We start from the raw sequence: 20,769 nt of genomic DNA on the forward strand, positions 1-20,769 counted from the left end.
TCCTGGCCTGGCATCTGTCTTGACATGTACAAAATTAAAGTCATGATCTGCAGCCTTCCACTCCAAAACCTGTTCCTGTTCCCATCTCACTAAATAGCCTCATCATCCATCCAGAGCTCATGCCTGGGAGTCATCCTTGACACCCACACCATCCTAAACCAAAGTTGACAAATGAGATCTTCACAACATGTGAAAGCCTCATAATCTACAGCCTGGGAAACCAAAACATAACCTACTAAACTAACCATCCCTGAAATAGATGTTTAATAGGCACATCAGTGTGATTCAGTGCCTGTTATTCTTCTAGAAGATAAATTGACTTTTCAACCACTTACTTAAAGTATGTGGTAGTTCACTCAAAAAACAAACTCCAGAAGTGGGGGTGAGGGGAAACAAAAGAGCCCTATTAGTCTAATCAGTAACAATGTGCTGCCTGTGTCTGTGACTCTGGCATTAAACTGATTTCCTGAGAATTTCAGAAGGGGTCTGGAATCAGAGTTAAGATTTCTGGCAAAAATGTTTGGTTTTTTTTCCAGAACATTTTTGCCCCAGAGAAATAATTTCACAAGTGGAAACTATTCTCTACCTCTTTCACTAGGTTGTGGAAGGCAGGAGAAGAAATGACAATTTATCAAGACCATTCTGAATTAAAGAATATTATGAATATGCAAAGACTAAGGGTTTATTCCATTTTGAAAGAAGTCAACAATACTACATATCATTTGACAGTAAGAACATTCTTTCTCACTCATTGACTTTTCAACAAAATAATTCTCTACCTTCTGAACCACTGGCCTCCTGGCATGAAGCAAGGTGCTTCATCCTCTCAGTAGTGAGATTTCCTCGTATGGTAACACTCCTGCTGAGCAGCGCCACTGTGACCTTTAAAATATGGCGTCCTCCAGCCACCCAACTCTCTGTGAAGTTGTGAGAATATCTGAAGGGGGGGGGGGGGAAGAAAAAGACACATCTGAAGATACTACTCCAAATTTTATTAGGAATTGTAAGCCCCTAGATTAGCATCTCTGTTTGGGAGTCTATTTCCTTAGAAGCGCAGATACAGAAGAGTGAACTATGGGCACAAGTATGTGAAAATTAGGAATTCTGCAGATGATTGCACCATAACGCAAAAGCTCTAGAGTCTTCCAAGAGAAACGTATTTAAGAAATATAAATCTTTCAAACATTTCACACTTTATAATTTTCTTATCACAACATCTAGCATTATTTAATATAAAAAATACATCACTGAAAGACAAATAAGTGTCCAGACACCAACACAGTTAAGACTTCATCTTCTTATATCTAAACAGAGCCGAGCTGATATTCAGTACCTCAACGGTGATCTCAGATAGAGGTCTGTAGTGTGCACAGTGTCCACAATGACCATCTCTTCAATGGGTTTTGCACCTTTGACACCTATTCCACTGATGATAACAACTTCATCCCCAGAGTGCCAGTCCACAGCATCTTCCAGAGCCAACACTTTGTCACTGGCATAGGCAGCTGCTCGAAGATGGGTGACAGTTACTTCTGGTAGTGAACCTAAAGTCAAACAAGGAAAACTTATCTAGACATTTTGATAGTTAATAGGAATTTGCTAGTATTCAGCCCAAGAATTCTATAAAACAAGAGTCCAGGAAGGCAAACGTCAGGCTTGATGAGCACTGATGCTTTTGGATATTAGGTTTCTCTTCTGTCACATGTTGTAATAAAAATCACGCAGGATTGAACATGACATGGGGTGAAAAACAGAGGAATTGGAGTCAGCCTAAACTTACAATTGAATCATAGTTTTGCCATGTTCTAACCAAGGGTAATATACTCAAGGATGGGCCCCAGTTTCCTCAGCTGCAAAGCAGAAGTAGCAAGATCTTTCCACATAAGGTGTTAGGAGAACTAAATGAGATAACTATGAAACATCTAGCTTGGATCTTCAAATAAGAGATCTAAAACATACTTTAGTCTTTTCATTCCCTGCATCATGCTGTTTTGAAAATGAAATTTAACCACCTCTTTCTTATTACAAATGGGTATTAGACTCTGAATATAAAAGTTCATAACAAGTCTCTAATCTGAAGACTTCAGTGCAACTTACAAATAGGGTTAGTTTGCACTGATTCACGATTACCTTGGATTGGTTGTCCTAAGCCTTGATGATTTAAATGATCCCTTCAAATTCTGAACTGGGTATATCCAAGATGGATTTGCAAAGCAAAGTGGAATATGGGGGAACTTGAGACTCTAGATTTCTTGGTTTGTATGAGGCTCCAGGGCATCCATCCGACCTTCCCCATGCCAGTACGCTCCTCCTTAATGATCAAAGACTCAAGAAGGTAGTCTGTCTCATATTTTACTCTGACCTTTTCCAACAAGGGTCAAAGCAAAGACTTTTTTCAAGCCATTACCTGAAGCAACACTTCAGAAAACACGTGGCTTACTCCCAACTCCTCCTCCTTTCCTCAGTACATTTCCTTCCTCCTTTGCAATAGATCATAATTTACCTTTAGCCCATAGCAACTTACTGTCCTCCCTTGTTGCACTAAAGTAAAATAATAATGCTTGAATCTCCAACTACAGAGGTAGCCGAAAATAAATCATTTTCAAATTATTTTAAACTTCCCTCTTTATTTGTGTCTGTGTGTGCCCAGGCACATGTCTAGGCTTGGAAAGGTCCTTAGGTTAATGATGTAATTTCTGAGGTTTACTTGGGCAATAATTTTATCTTGAAATTATTTACAGAGTTCAAAATTTCTAATTATAGGGCAGGTGGGAATTAAGACATAAATCATCCCAAAAGAAAATAATTTTAATTTTATTTCTTGTTTGTATCTTTTAACCTTTGGTAACAATAAAATAAAATAAAGTCTATTTATATGTATGTGTATGTATATGTGTATATATATATATATATATATATATATATATATATGAATTTCTATAATCCATTCTTGAATGGCTGCATGGAAAATTTTCTACCAAGCACAGAAAATGTTTATCAAAGACAAAATGCTCTTAAACTCTGTGATCAATTGTGCACAGTACTAAATCAATATGCAAAAAACATCTACTATGCACCTACATGCAAGCTCCAGGTGGCAGAATCAAGAATAGGAACAACAAAGGTATTTCTTAACTAATCATTCTTATAATTATACTTAAGTCAGAATGAATGAAAAAAATCACAGAGAATATTTGAAGTGTGTTTTTAACTATTAACATACGCATACGTCCTTTGAAATGTTGATAGCACTTTTGGAAAGTAGAATTATCTCATAACTTATTCACTCTCATAGCAAAATAACATATTTATGTGTATGACCAAAGCATCAGTCTTGGTTGTTTCATCAGTGCCAGCCTCATCTGTCCAGCAACATAGTGGATATTGACATTTGGACAGCTACTGTCATCTGAAACTCACAAATGTCAAAATAATTATAATAATCACCTGACCTAAACCCTCTGCAAACACCTTTTCTTCTTCTGACCATTCTGCATTGTTCTTTATTTAAACCTTGCTAATTTTTTTTAGTTTTATCCCTTCCTTATTTATAACCTGCAGTATCTGCTTACAGTACTCAGTAATAAAGCCAAAATTCCCTTTCTGATTTTTAAAACTCTCCATAATCTGACTCTACTTTACGGCCTTTGAGTCTGTAATAAACTCTATTCCAGGAAACCCAGTCTCTTTGCCTCTTCTCACTTAACAGGATCATGCCTACCTGTATCCCTTTACCCATTCTTCCCCTTCCACCTGTGTGCCTGGCCTTCCTTCTCTGATCTAGTCTTCCAAAATGCAGCTCAAGACCCACTTCTTCCACTGAATTTCATGGAACACTTCAGCCCATCCTTATGTCCACCTCCTCCTATTGACACTATAGAGATGTGGAGTTCTTACTTGAGCAAAAGATATGTTTACATCTGGGATTTAGGTATGCCTGGGTTTGTGGCTAGTTTGTGGGCCATTTGTTTGAGTTGTTTTGCATGGGAGGAGAAACTTACACAAAGGAGCAGATGGGAAAAAAGAGGATGACAGAGACTGCATGGGGTCTCTCAGATACGGGCCCTCAACTCAGCTCAATTCATAAGGATTTGAGTTAACTATTTTGAATATTGCCTTCTGGACATTCACTTACAAACCCCCATCGGATAGACACCTAAATGAGTATATAATGGCCAATATGCTAAAAGCAGAAAAAACAACACAAACATTTATTTAGAACTTGAAACAAACCCAACCCATGCTAAGAAGTTCTAATAGAAGGAAGAACTGTTTTTTTCTTGTTGTTGTCTTCCTTTTAACAGATTGTACAGACTCAAAAACCAAAATGCTTCAAGGATAAGTTTTGATCATAATGAGATGTCAACACTGAGTTCTAAAACTGGGTCATCTGAGTCCAGAACCAAAACAACGGGACGCGTAATAGAGTTCCTGAACCCCGAAATAACTGAATTAAATGTACCTGATCAGCTTTGATACTCAAAGAATTATTTTTCTTACTTCATAAATGTTACTTAAGTGCCTCACAAAGCAAACCCACTGACTTCTGAGATGAAGAAAGAATTGCCCACATTGTAAACGTGAGTCATTTCACTTCACAGAACTCTTAGGAAACCCAAGTTGGGCAGCTCCCTTCCTTTCTTTACCACAAATCAAAAAACATAAAAATACAGTTTAAAAAGCTCAATAACTTATAAATATGCTTAAATGAAAAGGGTTATGCTCTTAATGTGTAATTTAATACAATGTTGAACCACTTTGGGCTTTCAACATTGACCTGTTAACCAACAAACTATTCATTTACTCCCACTAATGACTTCTACTCATAATTGTATTTCCTACAAATTATTGTCCAAGCATTTCAGTGCCATTCATCCATAATTACACAGTCCCAGAGAACCATCTTACCAAATGGGCATGAAGAGAAAGAAAATAATCTTTGTGGGTTAACACACTTTAAAATCACTAATTGCTCTATGTTTATTTTGTAGGACTTCAATCTTTATTCCAAGTGAATAACTGCCAAGACCTTTCCAAATCACTTGGGGGAGGGGAGGTAGTGAAGGAAAAGAAGAGGAAGAGAGAGTGAAGGGAGGGGAGAAATGAAGGAAAGAATCATATTGTTAAAATAATGTTCACGTCAGAATAGAAATATAAAGGAACTCACGAAAGAACTAGAAATAGTTTTCCGAAACACATGCAAATTATTTCCCTCTATTTCCACCTGCAGCTTCACATTATGCGTAGCAAAACAATGAATTCTGCTTTTTCTTTTATGTATATGAACACTTCTCATGCACTGGAAAGACAGACATGAAGGAGGGCACCTGGGTGGCTCTGTCGGTTAAGCGTCCCACTGCTGATTTCAGCTCAAGTCATGATCTCATGGATGTGAGATAGAGCCCTGGATCTCTCCCTCTCCCTCTCAAATTAAATAAATCAACGTTAAAAAAAAAAAGAAAGAACGAAAGAAAGATGGACCTGTCCTCCAGGGTCCATGACCAGTACAAGAAACAGACAAAAGTCACAAATGTACCATTTTAAGTGTTAACACAGAGGGACATCCAGGGTCTACTGGTGCACAGGTGTGGGTACTTCACTCACACAAAAGGGGGGTTGTTTCTGGGAATGCTTCCCAAATAGGTGATAACTGAGCTGGGTCTTTAGGGATAAGTCATAGTGGGCCAGATGACAAAACAGAGTACTCCAGGCAAAGGTAATGGTATATACAATGATGTGGGCCAATGTGACACATTCAAATAACTGCTATATATGTGACATTGGCAGAATGCACATATGGGGAATGGGGGTTGCTGATGAGAGTCAGTAAGACTGCATCTGGAAGGTGAGCAAGACCTACTTAGGAAGGGACTCTCAGGCCCTCCCAAAGAACTAAGAGTTTATCCCAAAAGTAACCAACAAAATAATACTTAATATGGTAACTGAGAAATCAGACTCTTGTGAGACTAGTGATATTTTAAAACCATGAGTACACATATCAAACTGAGGGGAGAGAATCCTTAGTGAGAAACTATATTTACTGCATATTGGGTAGAATGAGAAAAAACCTAAGTCAAGTCCTAAGATGATCAAGGGCCAGCCAGGGGGCAAGCGAGAGCTTGATGTGTTCCAGGAACTAAATGGAGAGAGGGGTATCTGGAGAAGGCAAATGAGATGGCACAGTGTGACTGGTGCAGGACCTTGGTGGCCTGTTTCAAAGGACTTAAATCTAACTTGAAATAGTTATGTGATCAAATTTATGTTTTTAAAGGTCACCCTGGCTGTTGAGTGAAGAAAAGATTGCAGGGAGGTAAAAGGAAAGTTAGAAGTCTATGTAGCAGGCTGTTGCAGTAAATGTAGAAGATGAGTGCATTAGGTCAGATAAGAAGTTTTAATAAGTATTCGGCAGTGGATCTGGAGACAGATATAAAAATCTGAGATATCTTTTGGAGAATCAAGAGGACTGGCTGATTGGATCTAGAGGTAAAGGAGAAGTCAATGGTGACTTACAGGCTGACCAAGAGCAGAACCAAGTTGGTAGATAGATAAACACGGACATTTAGGGAAGAAGAAAAAAGAATCCATTAAATAAACATTTATTAAACACCTATTATGTGCTATGTTCCATGTGCTCTTCCAGCCACTGGAAATACAGTAGTGAGAAAAACAGTCAAAACCCCTGCCTTCAGGTAGTTTATACTCCAATGGCATTCACTTTTAGACATATTAAGCTTTAGATGACCATTTTAGGCAGGTTACATTTTAGATATTAAAGAGAATATCCAAATGAAAAGTCTGAAGCTCAGAAGAGATGTCTGAAGTTACATATAAAGAGAAATATATAAACAGAGGTTAATCTATGTAAATGAGTGGGATTACCTGGGAGAAGTATATAATTATGAAAAATACCTGAGATCAGGACCATGGGAACATTGTCATTCTAAAATTGAGTAGATGAGGAGAAACCGAAGAGGAGCAATAGAAGGAAGAAAACTAAAAGATGAAGACACACACTTGCCCATAATTAAACAAGACAATGCAGTGGGAAGAAAGTCTTATTCGACCATGCAACTGCCTAAGGACCCATTCTTCCCCACCTCCTTACCCTTGTATTACTGTTAAGGTCTGGGCACCCACCTAGCATCTCTTCGTGTTTGTGTTCTATTTCCCACTGTTCATTCCATCTCCCTTTCTGCATAGTAGCCGGAATTGAGCTTTGAGGGCAAAGGTCTGGAGAGAAAACCCTGCCCTTCTATCATTTCTCATTTTTCCCTTCCTCCTGGCAGCACTTGACCCAAATTCTCTAGTCATATACTACCTCTAACAACAGGAAGAGGTGATAAATAGCCAGAGAAATTGGAGAAAGACTATTACCTATGATTCCACCTTGCATCCGACCGGTTCTCTCTGCTCCCAGAAACTGCATCATGCCACGAGTCTGCCTCTGGGCCACAGAAGTCATTCTAAGGCCAGAGGGACTGAGAGCACCCTCTGTTTCTAGTAATCAAGAAGAATTATGATAGTAGAGCCCAAATGGAGAGAGAGGTGTTCCTGGTATCCCATAGTAGAAATGGACCTACTCTCCATGCAATTAGTCTTATACTCAGTGGTCAGCTGCTATACTCCCACTAGCATTAAACAGCGAGGAGAGTTAGGGGAAACAGACTGTTGAGGGCTCACCTGGGTCCTAAACCACAAGGTTGTCAGCATTTCCTTGAGAAAAATATATCCTAAATTCCAAACAACCATCTTACAAAGGAACACTTTGAACTCAAACCATTTGTGAATTGGAGATGATCCAATTTACTATACTTCAGAAAAGGAGACTGTGACATTAGCATTAATATAAGACTATCTGGCAGACCAAAGAGATGGAATGGGGTATTTTTCATGTACCATTTCCCTCTGCCCTTGAGAACCACTTGCTGTGATATCTCTGTTGGTCAAAGACAAAACCTGACAGGGAATCCTGCATGAGCTCAACTCTGTATGTGCACTATGAGCCTTCTGCATCATTACTGGTTAATCATGGGTGGTACCAATGGAGCAGGGAACATGTGCCTGCAGGAAGGAGAAGGCTCAACAGAGCAATCCTCTAAATGTGCAGATCAGCTAGCTGTATCCACAGCTGAGCAGTAAACATTTCCACACTGTGATGAAAGGGATTCAAGCACAGTCTGTTCCCAATGCTAAGAAGTCTACCATTTTGTTGGCAGAGGGGTGTAGACTAAGGCTAACCAAGGTTATTTGGATGGTGCAGTGAGCCAAGCCTTTTCCAAAGGCATAAAGGAAAGGCTAACCTTTGTTTCTACCCAATCTGACTTTTACTTTTACTACCATAATTAAAAATAAGTGACTAAGAAGAATATAAACCTCAAAATACCCAGGAAATAGTGAATTGTAAGATATATGAAAACATCTGTAACGCTGTTCCTAGCTCCTGTGAGGATTTCAGGCCAATTAAACAAATGGCATTCTTAGAACTGTACTGGCCAGTCCTTTACATAGAGGTGCAAAATCCAGTTGCTTAGAACAAAAGGCTTCTGTAGCGTGTCTTTAATACCCACTTCTGTTCATTGTCCAAAAAATACGAAAAACTTCAGGTATATTTCTGACCAGATAGATACTTTTTTAAAAAAATGTTTGTTTATTTATTTATTTTGAGAGAGAGAGCATGCGCAGGCATGGGAGGGGCAGACAGGGAGACAAAAAGAATGCGAAGCAGACTCCAAGCTGCCAGCACAGAGCCCAACGTGGGGATCAAACTCACAAACCATGAGATCATGATCTGAGCTGAAATCAAGAGTCAAACACTAAAGCCACCCAGGCGTCCCAATATAACTTTGATAATCACTACTACAGTTTATGGTTTGGAGTGGAGGCAACAATGAGGAACAAATGACTAATTTTCAATAGTGTAATTTCATTTTAGAAAAGCAAATGATACATAATGTTGAATATAAAAATATAGAGAAGCAAAAGAAGACACAAAAGCATCCAGAATCTTACTGCAACAGATTAATGTATGTCTTTTCTTTCCTATAGTTCTTTCCTATGTTCACACGTTGACAAAATTTCATATATAAGTAAATAATTCAACACATACTACGAAAGTGTTCTATAATTCTTGACATACCTTTTTTTTTTTTGCAAATTCTCTTTACTTAACTTAGTAGGAACATCTTTCAGCTGTATTGTACATAATTTAACATCATGATGGTACCATAGCATCTCATTGAAAAGTTGTGTATTTTGTTTACAGATCCCTTATTTCTTCATACTCAGTTTCTTCCCAATATGTTGCTTTCATGAACAGTTCAGACATGAACATTCTTGAGCATAATTTTTATACATGCTAATGATCACCTCCTTAGAATAAATTCCTAAAAGTGGCATTGCTATTTCAAGGCAATATCAAAGCATACACTTAGTTTTAAGCCTTTTATATAATCACCAAATTGTCTGACAGGAGGACACACATACTTATATATCCAGTAGGGGCATACACGGATGCCAGTTCCTCAGACTTTCTACTTTTTTTTTTTTTTTTTTTTTTTTGGTCAATTTGATTGTTCAGGGGGAAAAAAAATCACTTTTGTTTTAATTTGCATTTCTTTGATTACTAATGAGAAGGTAGACAAAAATTCGTAAAAAAAAAAAACAAAAAAGAATCTTTTACTGTCAACATAGGATAAACCTGAGCCCTCTCCACATGCACTCATATTAACTGGCCATTTGCACTAATTACGCAGACATGTCTATTCACATTATTTGCCAGATTTTAAACTTGTTCTAAAAAGTCATTTATAAAAGACATTAATCTGTATCTATATCAGATGAGAACTGAATGTATGATCAAGCTAACATTAACAATCACAGGGAAATGTTGTTGTATTAGTTTCCTATTACTGCTGTCACAACTACAAATTATTGTCTCAAAACAACAAACTGTATTATCTAATAGTTATGAAGGTTAGAATTCCAATTTTAGCTGGTTTCACTGAGCTAAAATCAAGGTGTAAGTAGGATTGTTTCCTTCTGGAAGCTCTGAGGAAGGAAAATGTTTCCCTGCTTTTTTTAGCTGCTAATGGCCACCTAGTATTCCTTGGCTTGTGGACTCTTCTGTCTTCATGGAGCATCCCTACTGTCTCTGCTCCCTTCCATCCCATCCTCTTGACTCCTCCTGTGTCCCTCGGATAAATACCAGTGTGCTTACATTAAGCTTCTCTAGGAAATCCACAATAATCTCGCAATTTCAAAATCTTTAATCATATCTGAAAAGCCCCTTTTGCCAAATAAAGTAATCTTCGTGGGTTCCAGGAATTGGGACATGAACATATCTGGGGCCATTTTTCAGGTACCACAATTGAATTTTTGAATAAATAGTATGGAGAAAACTGACTAGCCATTTGAAAAAAAAATTAGATAACTGACTTATACGCTATATCAAGATAAATTCCAGATGGATTAAAGCAGGAGTTAGCAAAGTTTTTCTGTAAAGAGCCAGATAGTAAATTGTTTCAGGTTTACAGACCAGGCAGTCTCTGTTGCCATTGCAACATGACAGAGCCATAGATAATACCTAAACACACAGATGGGCATGGCTGTGCTTCAATAAAAATTTGTTTACAAAAACAGATCTGAACCATGGGCCATAGTTTGCTAACCCTGGATTAAAGACACGAATGTGAATGGATAGATAAATACATACATACAGACAGACAGACAGACACCAGGAAACATATATGTAAATTTTTATATCATCTATAGAGGAAAGAGTTTTCTAAGTGTGACCTCAAAGGTAGAAACCATTTTTAAAAATTGTAGAATTGCTACTATACAGATCAGAAAACATCATAAAAATACTGAAGGTAAATAACTGGGAAAGAAACAGGTTCTTTATGTCCCCATCAAGAATACTACAAAGGGAGCCAAAAGAGGTAAGTCCCCACTTGGAATCCCAACACAACCTGAAAAATTAAAATTGAGAAGACAGTTCCAGAAACCTGAAAGGAGTATCTTCTGTCCATCTTTCTGCCACTAGTAAACACCTGGTATGTGTATGCAAATTAGAAGTGAGCCCATGTGTGTCTTACGTGTATGAAGCGGATGGAATGAATGTTTGCTACCTTCCCTTCTGGGCCCCAGTTTAATTATCTGTAAGATGAAAGGAATGATCCCAGTCTTTGCTACTTCACAGAGTTGTTGTGAGAGTTGAATGAGAGGAAAGAACAGGAAGCAGTTTTGAAAATTATAAAGTGCCAGGATCTAGGTAAAATCCAATTTTAACAAATACCGAACATAATGCCCAATTCAACGATACTCTTCCTCCATGACCAGGCTGAAAGCAATACTATTAATAGTACTGCTTTGATGATATATATGGAAGAAATCTCTTTGAAGGAAAAATCACAAGCTCTGGCCCACGTAGCATTCCATTTACTTAGCAATGTTGAATTTCTTTTGATAGTAAAAAATGTAAAACATATCAAGTCAAGACTATTATTAACTATTTAATAAACTAAAAGAAGGTTACCAAGTCTGGAGCACTGCAGTGAGGCGAGAGGAGTAGGAGGGGAGCTGGAAAACAAGGCAGAAGGAGTAGGCAGGAACTATATCATATAGAATACTGTAACCATGTTAGAAATTATGGACTTTATCCTAGGAACAATGGGAAGCCACCAGAGGGCTTTGAGCAGCAGCATGATATAAACAGATCTGTGTTTTTAAAAGATCACCTTGGTGGGGTGCCTGTGTGGCTCAGTCAGTTAGGCATCCAACTCTTGGTATTGGCTCAGGTCATGATCTCACAGTTTGTGAGATCAAGCCCCACGGGGCTCTCTGCTGACAGCATGGAGCCTGCTTGGTATTCTCTTTTTCCCTCTCTCTCTCTCTCTCTCTCTCTCTGCCTCTTCCCTGTTCACATGTGCACCTGAGCACTCTCTCTATCAAATATAAATAAATAAAAAAATATACATCACCCTGGTTCCAGGGTAAAGAATGAACTAGACAGGGCCAAAAATGGCAACCAGTAGATAAACCAGAAAGCTTAAACTGTAAGCCCACACACCAATTGGTGGTATCGTGAACAAAGGTGATAGTAAGGGGAGGCGGGGGAGAAGTAAATGGTAAATGGGTTCAGGATTTATCTAAGAATTAAAATGAGGAGTTGGTGACAGATACAATATGGGGAATTATAGAAAAGGGGAAATCAAGAATGACAGCCAGGTCTCTGGCTGATGGATTACTGGAAAACAATAAACGCCATCTTAGCTTTCTTAGAATAATAATGAGGTTCCTTTCTCGTTTTGGCTTCAGCCAAGTCCTATAGTTGAGCCTTGAACAACAGGGGGTTTGAACTGCACAGGTCCACTTATATGGGTCTACCACAGGACTGTAAGTGTATTTTCTCTTATGATTTTCTTAATAACATTTTCTTTTCTCTACCTCCCTTTATTATAAGAACACAGTATATAATACATGTGACACAGGAAATAAGTGCTAATTGACTGTTTATGTTATCAGTAAGGTTTCCTTCCAGTCAACAGTAGGCAATTAAAGGTAAGTTTGGGGGGGGGGGGGGGTCAAAAGTTATATGTGGATTTTCAACTGTGCAGGGTGTCAATTCCCCTAGCCCCTGCATTGTTCAAGGACCAGCTATGCTCAAGATTGATAACCTTTGCTGCCCATTGCCCTGTATGTACACATTTATACAAAAGAGTGGGCAGTCCAGATCAAGATTCATATGGTCTCGAATCCCCTAAACTGAAAACTGTCTTAAAATCAACCTCCTTCTTTTACTAACACTTTCTAGACATAATCAAATCTAGAAAATATCACAACATTATTATATATTCCTTAATTCTAAATTTTCTATTTTTGTGTTTCTATCAAATGTGGCTTTGGTTTTGCTTAGTGAAGTGACTGATGGTTTGTTAGCGTTTCTTTTTATCCTAGCCAAACTAAATAAATTTGAACATATTAGTATCCGGTAAAGTCTTATTAATTTGGAATTCCAAATTAGTAAGAATAGTAAAAATGTTAGATTGTCATATGTTTAAAAAATAGACAAGCTATTATCTTTACCTACCCATTCTCTTATCCTGGCTACATAACACAGCTTTAATGTTAATAAACTATCCTCCCTCAACCTAAGACAACATAGTCTGGGTGGTTGTCTACACCCTTGCTCCCTCTTGGCCAAAAGAATACCTCTACCCTGGTCATAGCAACAGTTTTTGTGACAGGCTTATGACCCAAACAGGGCCAAAGTTAATTCTGAGGTTTTATTCAAGCTTTCATCCAGTTGCTCACAGAACATATATTTCTTAAAAGCCTACTATGAATCCAGGCACTGTTGAAGGCAATAGGAATGTTATAAATGAAAAAATTAAAAAAACAAAACAAAAAAAACCAGGAAAATCCCTGCGATCATGATATATACATTCTACTAAGGAAGATTCTAGAACAAGTAAAATAAATATGATAAATAAATTGTATATAATATATTAGTGTTAAAAGCTAAGGGGGAGAAAACAGAAGGAGAAATGTGAACACTGACAGGAGTAAATGTTGGAATTTGCTCAGGAGTCAAATGGCTATTGGAAAAGAATCACTCTTCCACATGGAGCTGCAGAGACCCATTTCTGCCTCTAGGAGGGGAGAACCTGACTGAAAATGAAGCCAACTCAAAGGAAAGCAGAGCCTAGAGTTGCAGAAAGGCCTGATGACTTCATTGGAGCACCTGGACGCAGCTGTGCCTCAAGTTTGTTTTATTTTTGTCAGTTATATGAGGCAATAAGTGCCCTTATCTTTTGTCTGAATTGAGTTTTCTGTCATTTGCAACCAAAAAACACCTGACTAATGCCAACACTTTCAGGTATATATAGAAACTTAAAGTAGCTTACAATGTGTTTCTAAGTGGGATTCCTGCTGTACTTGGATTATTGAATAGCCAGAACTCATTACTAATTAGCAGTGTGCATTTACATGTAAATACCTAAAATCCTAAAAACCTTAAAAACAGCACATTCACTTTAACGTGTTTAAACAAGTTCCTTAAAGTGTGGGTTATACTCTTAATTTAAGGAACCCTTTAGTATAGACTATTCCAAGGTCACTCTTGTCCAGATCAAGGAATTACAGTGTTCACACTATAACATAAACTTGACTGCATAATGATGATCTACAACAATATACCAGATGGCCAGAACCCCAATGCTGTATTGAAGTTGTTTGAATTTAAGATTATAGGGGCACCTGCATGGCTCAGTTGGTTAAGCAGCTGACTTCAGTCAGGTCATGATCTCACAGTTTGTGAGTTTGAGCCTTGTGTCAGGCTCCACGCTGACAGCTCAGAGTCAAGAGCCTGGTTCGGATACTGGGTCCCCTCTCTCTTTGCCCTCCGCCTGCTCATGCTCTGTCTCTCTCTTTCTCTCTCCCAAAAATATATAAACATTAAAAAAATTAATAAATAAATAAAATATAAATAAATGAAGATTATAGAAGGCAATGAACAGATGTTAAATTTTCCCCATCAGTCTTCCTCCATTTCTCCCCTCAATTCGATCTTACTTCTTTCCCATCCCTATACCCAAATGAATTACAGCAAAACACACAAACAAAAACTCAAAAATCAACACAGTTGCCCTCCCCTTCACCCCAACATCCTTTGGTGTACCCTTTCATATGGGTGCAAATGTAGCAACTTCTCAAGCAGGATTTCTGCTCGCCTAAACCAACCAAGAGGGTGCAAGCAGGAAACAAAGAGATGATAGCACCTCACAATGTAAGTGAGCCATGAAGTAAGGAAGCAGACACTTCCTTGGGGCTTACAAAAAGGAGACTAATCTAATTCTGTCATCTGAACTATCTCTGGACAGACCCCACCCCAGGCTACATGAGCAACAAAAAGAGGACATTCAAAGGAATTCCCAGAAATAGGGGTGAGTCATCAGCCTGGGTAAAATGGCCATGGCCTTTTCCTCTCCTTTCCATAGAGGTACTTCTCTCCACTTAAAGAAAAAGGGCTTCAAAAGTAGCAATCATAGGGTTATCTGCAAGAAGAATAGCCTGGCTTCCTTCCCCAGGTTGGATGTCTGCACATGCAGCACATTTGCTGCGTTGCCCATGCCTATTTAACAAGGGAAAGGATAATTTGGAAAAGGAGAGCTGGAGCAGGGAAAGGGGTGGTGAGTAGAACATCATTGGTGTGGACAAATTTGTAACGTTCTCCTGGATCAAGTGGATTCTGGGGAAGGTAGCTTGCCTTGAGCCAATGCTCCGGTACTCCACCCAAAATGGGCCCCAAGGTGGAACCTAAGAGCATTGTAAACTCGGCGGGGGGGCTCCACACTGTAAACAGTGGGAGGTCTCCCACAAGGCTCCAACGATCTTGTGCAGAAATCTTTGGAGAAAGAATCAACAGTCAGCCAGTATTATCCAGGGAGGCAGCCACACCTAACAGAGGCTACAACCACAGAGCACGGTAAAAAGCTTGTGAGCCTTCTTGCCTTACCTCTTCAACCTGTCCTAGCACCAAGAAAATATAAAATAAAAAGGATAGGAGGAAAAGCAAAGGAGCAGGGCAAACCCTTGCCACTCAAATATGCCTCAGGACAGAGCCTCTAGAAGGAGAATGGAAGGGAGGATTGCATGAGAACTGAAAGAGTTGGAACTGGCCTTTTTTTTTTACTTAAAAAAATTTTTTTAATGTTTATTCATTTTTGCGAGAGAGACAGAATGTGAGCAGGAAAGGGGTAGAGATAAAGGAGGATACACAGAATCCAAAGCAGGCTCCAAGCTCTCAGCACAGAGCCCGATGCAAGGTTTGAACTCATGAACCACGAAATCATGACCTGAGCCAAGCTGGACACTTAACTGACTGAGCCACCCAGGAACCCTGGAACTGGCCTTTAGTAATAACCTTAAATCAACTGGAAAGCTATGATGTCCCAGGTGTTGTGGATTAAGGAAAGAGGAAAAAAAGACCCATCAGATCTCGGATTAAGAAAGTGATTAGAGAAAAATAAAGTCTGTTCTGAGTCAGATTTCTAAAAGGTTCAAGTCTCTCAACCATCCCTAAAAATGTACCATTTGCAAAGACCTATGGCCAATTTACACACCACACCAGCTCCAGATTCCCATGAAATCTCAGGTAACAGTTTGTGGTAAAAAGTGCTAGGGGAAGACAAATAAACTCTTCAACATTGAGAAAATCCAAGATCCTTGAAAAGGTGGAAGAAAAACTATAGCATTTACAATAGTTCCCCTATGTCCATTGAGGATATATTCCAAGACCACCAGTGGTTGCCTAAGCCACAGATAGTGCCAAATGCTAGTATCCTATGTTTTTTCCTATACGTACATACCTATGATAAAGTTTAATTTATAAATCAGGCACAGTAAGAGATTAACAACAGTAAATAATAATAAAATAAAACAATCCTAATAATAGGGAATGTGGTCCCACTCTCTCTCAAAATGTTTTCTTGTACTCACCCTTCTTCTTCTTGTGACGATGTGATATGATAAAATGTCTATATCATGAGATGAAATGAGGTGAATGATGTAGGCGTTGTGATGTGTCATTAGGCTAACATTTGCCTTTTGAGGACACATCAGAAGTGGGATCATCTGCTTGCAGAGCTCTTTTCTTTGGTGGTGTAAAACCAAACTCCACTTGAAACCAGAAAATGCAGTAGCCATATAGGAGCAAGTGAAGTATAACATGCACAGAGACTCAGACTTAAGGACTATGAGTGAGTCCTGACAGCATGGGGACCATGGAGACCGTCACACCTGAGGTCTCTTGCCTGCCTATCCACCTTGTGGCTTGACCAAGAACTCCTAAATCCTTTGTTCTAAGTTTGTTTGCACTGGGGTTCTGTCCCTTAAAATCAAGTAATTTAAGAGTAGTAAAGCTACACACCAAAATACCATGCCACTGCTATGGTTTATATTCCAGCCCAAAGAAAAGAGAGACAGAAAAGAAAAATGGGGAAGACTCATGATCTAGAAGAAATAGGTAAAAAGCAGGGGCAAGAGGGGATGTTATGGATATAGAGGGAGACCCGACTGAAAGTGGCTGGTCAGGTGACAAAAGAGCAGAGATCTGAAAATACATTGTTGGAGGGACTGTTCTAAGAGGAGATAGGCTCTGGAAAGTTTCATACTACATCACAGAGTAGATCACAGGAACAGTCCCCAAGCTCTATCAGTCTTGGGGAAAGAAGGAATCATACAAAGAGGAGCCCTAACCTCCTCCAAAGGATCTACATGCCACAGTTTAAAGGATGCGCTCATATTTGTTTTTAACCACTATTTTAGCAATGGAACCCTTGCTTCTAATGAAATATTACTTTGAACACATATATAGAGATAAGCAATGAATGCATTACTTGAGCAATTTAAACCTTTACTGACGGACCCCCAAATACTTCATTGTCTGGGGAATCCCTGAGGCTCCTCCAAGAAATATCTGGATTTTGTGGAGCACAGGATGAGAACCAGGAACACTCTCCTACATTCACGTCTATTCCATGCACACAATACCATGCTTCAAGACAGCCTGATGCCCTTCAGCAACTAAAATAGTGCCCATGATATAGTACTTATAAACAGCATGGAATTTAAATATACTTGGTGCCTTTAGAAGGAAAATAAAACATATCTAAACTTGCTTATTTATATTAGTTCTCTTTTCTTATTTGTTCCTACCAAATTCTTATGTTCCTAACAATTGCCTTAGTGTTTTCCTCAATTGTACTCCCACATACCCACTTTTCTCAGAAACTTCCATGTATATTTAATGCCTGTATCTTGTAATTTCTTGAAAAGGACAAAGACAGAAGTCCATTCAAGGCCGTAAGACTGCTTTTTCTCCTAAGAAACTGTCAGCCAAATTTCTCAGGGAGGAACTGGAAATGAAGTGAGAGACATTGATAAATTTCCCTGCTGAACAATCAATAAAAGCCCCACCATCCTGTTCAGACTCCCACTGTGGAAGCAAGGGCCGTAATTACATTGTCAAAAATTCAAGTTGCCCAGGCTGACAGCGGCCCCCTTGAAAAGTGACAGGTGATTGGCACTGGGATTGGGGTAGTGAACCTGGATTGGCAGACAGAGTGGGAAAAGAAAAAGGCAAGAGTGAAATTTCCTTATCGACTACAGCCACCCAACCCTAAGACTGCCACTTGGGAGGAATCCTGAGACCCTTTTTGTCACGTTACCAGAGGGAGCAGGTGACAGAATTGACTAAGCAATCTGAACCCCATCAGAGATTTGGAATAGCCCTCAATCCACTCCCAAACCCTAAGAAAGAGAAAGATGGCTGTGTGTGTGTGTGTGTGTGTGTGTGTGTGTGTGTGTGTGTGTATGAGCGTGTGAGGGTTTTCCTACATTAAAAGAAAAACATGCAACGGGCTTTCAACTCCATCTTTCCTCATGACAGCTGAACAGCAAAACCTGTTTGCTTAGCGATATGAAACCACGATAAAAATCAGCTGGAGCAGAAGGGTTCCAGGGGCAGCAATGAAGAATGAGATAGGAGACAGAAGGTGGGAAAGCACTAACGTGCTGGCCATTTGTGTGATTCTCTGGGACCAGAGCTGGAGTTAAATTAGTACCCATCAGTCAGTCCTCTCACTGTTGGACGTTAGGAATAAAATGCCTGCAAGAGGTCTCCTTGCTGGACAGTGCTCTGCTTCTGGCTATTCTGGGGCCCACGCAAATGGCTTCCAGAAGACTTTCTTGTAACCACACCCAGGAAGGGTGGTTTTCCACCCCCGGGGAGGAGCTGCACCACCAAAGATTGACATCAAAAGGTGTTCGCTGGGCAGTGGGAACAGAACAGAAGATGCCTGGGAATGTTGCTACCTCATGATTTCCCAAGCTAAAACCTCTCTCCTGCTCTGATCAGGAGTGGTAGACAAGAAAATTAATAAGGAGAAAATCTCTAGGCTCCATGCCAAATTTTTAAATAGAAGCCCCTCTCCCCTTCCCCCCTACAAGAAAACATGAGATAATTGGCACTGGGTACTGAGTGTTTGGGGTGGGGGAGGGATATAATAAAATAGCCATAACTAATTTTTGCTTGAGTGTTATTGTGTGCCAAATACCTCAGAGTAGTTCACAAGGAGTAGGGCTATGAGGTAGGGACCATGTTTTCCTGGTTTCATGGAGCTTAATTTGCCCAATGTCATAGCTGATAAGTGGCAGAACTGGACGGGTTTCTGATTCCAAAACTATTAACCACTAAAAACAGCATCTCTCCAAGAGTAATCAGTGGGCAACCTGAATCAAATCACGTCAGGGGCCCACTTAAATGCACGTTTCCGGGTCCACTCAGGCCCTCCAAGTCAGATTCTGGGGGCAAGGGCCAGAAACCTGGATTTTGTAAAAAAAAATCTCCCGGACAAATCTTTTGTGCACAAGGTGGTGAATCTCACGGCATCACACCAGGAAGCTGAATGAGCACTGGGTCATTAGGGACTTTGGATGCAAAGTAGTGAATCAGGTTGCTCACTGTTTTGCATACGTGACAGCAAAAGAAAATTAGTTTTCCCTTAAAGCCCCAGGGTCATCAGACCCATGGCAGGCCCTGGGAAAAGGCCAGTCAAATTATGTAACGATTTTAGCCTTACTATACTGCCCTGCCAGAGGGGAATCTAAGACCTCAGGTGTGCAGGAGAGGGAGACAGGGGAGGGCTGATGAGCTGCAGGCTGGGCTGGGGGTTCCCTGACAGAGACCTAGAGAAGGGAGCCCTTATCTGGTGACTGCGCTCTCTCCCGTGCAGGGTTTCCTTCACATGAATGAAATGAGGCAATAACATTTCAGAGAGGAAAAATACCTTGTGTTCACTTCGAAAGCTTGTGGCTTATGAGAGGTCCTAGTTACTCCCAAACTGGCAGGACTCTGGGGATATGAGTACAGCAACCTAACCCTGGAAATGCAGGAAAGGAGAAGAGTAGGAGGTGGAGGGGGGGCAGAGAAACAGAAGGAGAGAAGGGAAGGAGAGGAGGTGTCTGCCTTCTCAATGTCCAGTAACATCACAGGGCTAAAGTAGCAACATTGTTTTGTAAACTTCAGAATTGTCAACATATTTTAGAAGCATCTACTCTGCTTTGGTTGCCCCATAATTGATTGATGGTCAGCAATGGCACTAACGATTTTCTTAATTTGACAATTATTTAAACACAAAGGCTTAGGAGTATAGGGTACATTGACAATGCACATACATATGGTATACTTATGAGCTGTTATGCTGATCCTTCATAATAGAACATGAGCATGGAAAGGGTTGGAATTAAAGAAGCCAAGGAAAAGAATTAGGAGTCCTCACACTTCTGCGTTTGAATTTCCATTTCTAGCAAGAGTTGTGGGTCTGCATTTTACAGGACAGTGGCTTTCAAATCAGAGGACACCCGTGATGCTTCAGAGTCCTTCAGATGATCTACAGAAAATACTGTTCTGTGCCTGCTTGCACTCTCCACCTGTGTTTTTTCAGTGCTAAACAGCAGCACATTGTATTGATGACGTAAGTGGCTGTTGGACTGGAGCTAACATTGAAGACCATGGCTGATGTTTGAATAGATAGAAAACCTTGGTGGATGCTGGGATACAACATCGATGTAAGTTCTTGCTGATGAAGATAGGAAAGAAGAGTCCTCCACAAATTAGAACTTAAGAATCAATATTGTAGACATTTTGAATTTCTCTCCAGATAGTTATAGGTTTTTTAAGCCTTACAAAATACATTCCCAGTGTGC

General features: G+C 39.7%; 1 protein-coding gene across 9 annotated transcripts in view; it reads right to left on the bottom strand.

Moving 5' to 3' along the window:
- Positions 1-20,769, bottom strand: part of PKHD1 (PKHD1 ciliary IPT domain containing fibrocystin/polyductin) — a 490,229-nt gene that overhangs the window by 292,328 nt on the left and 177,132 nt on the right. For all 9 annotated transcript variants that reach the window (XR_007152423.1, XR_007152424.1, XM_047860172.1 and 6 more), the window contains 2 exons: positions 1,334-1,544; positions 780-937 (listed from right to left, as the gene is read on the bottom strand). Coding sequence is in view for 7 of the 9 variants with exons in the window: in XM_047860172.1 (XP_047716128.1) it covers positions 780-937; positions 1,334-1,544 (369 nt within the window). In the remaining 2 variants the exon portion in view is untranslated. The remainder of the gene's footprint in view (positions 1-779; positions 938-1,333; positions 1,545-20,769) is intronic.

Source organism: Prionailurus viverrinus, chromosome B2, assembly GCF_022837055.1.
Source record: "Prionailurus viverrinus isolate Anna chromosome B2, UM_Priviv_1.0, whole genome shotgun sequence".
Taxonomy (NCBI): domain Eukaryota; kingdom Metazoa; phylum Chordata; class Mammalia; order Carnivora; family Felidae; genus Prionailurus; species Prionailurus viverrinus.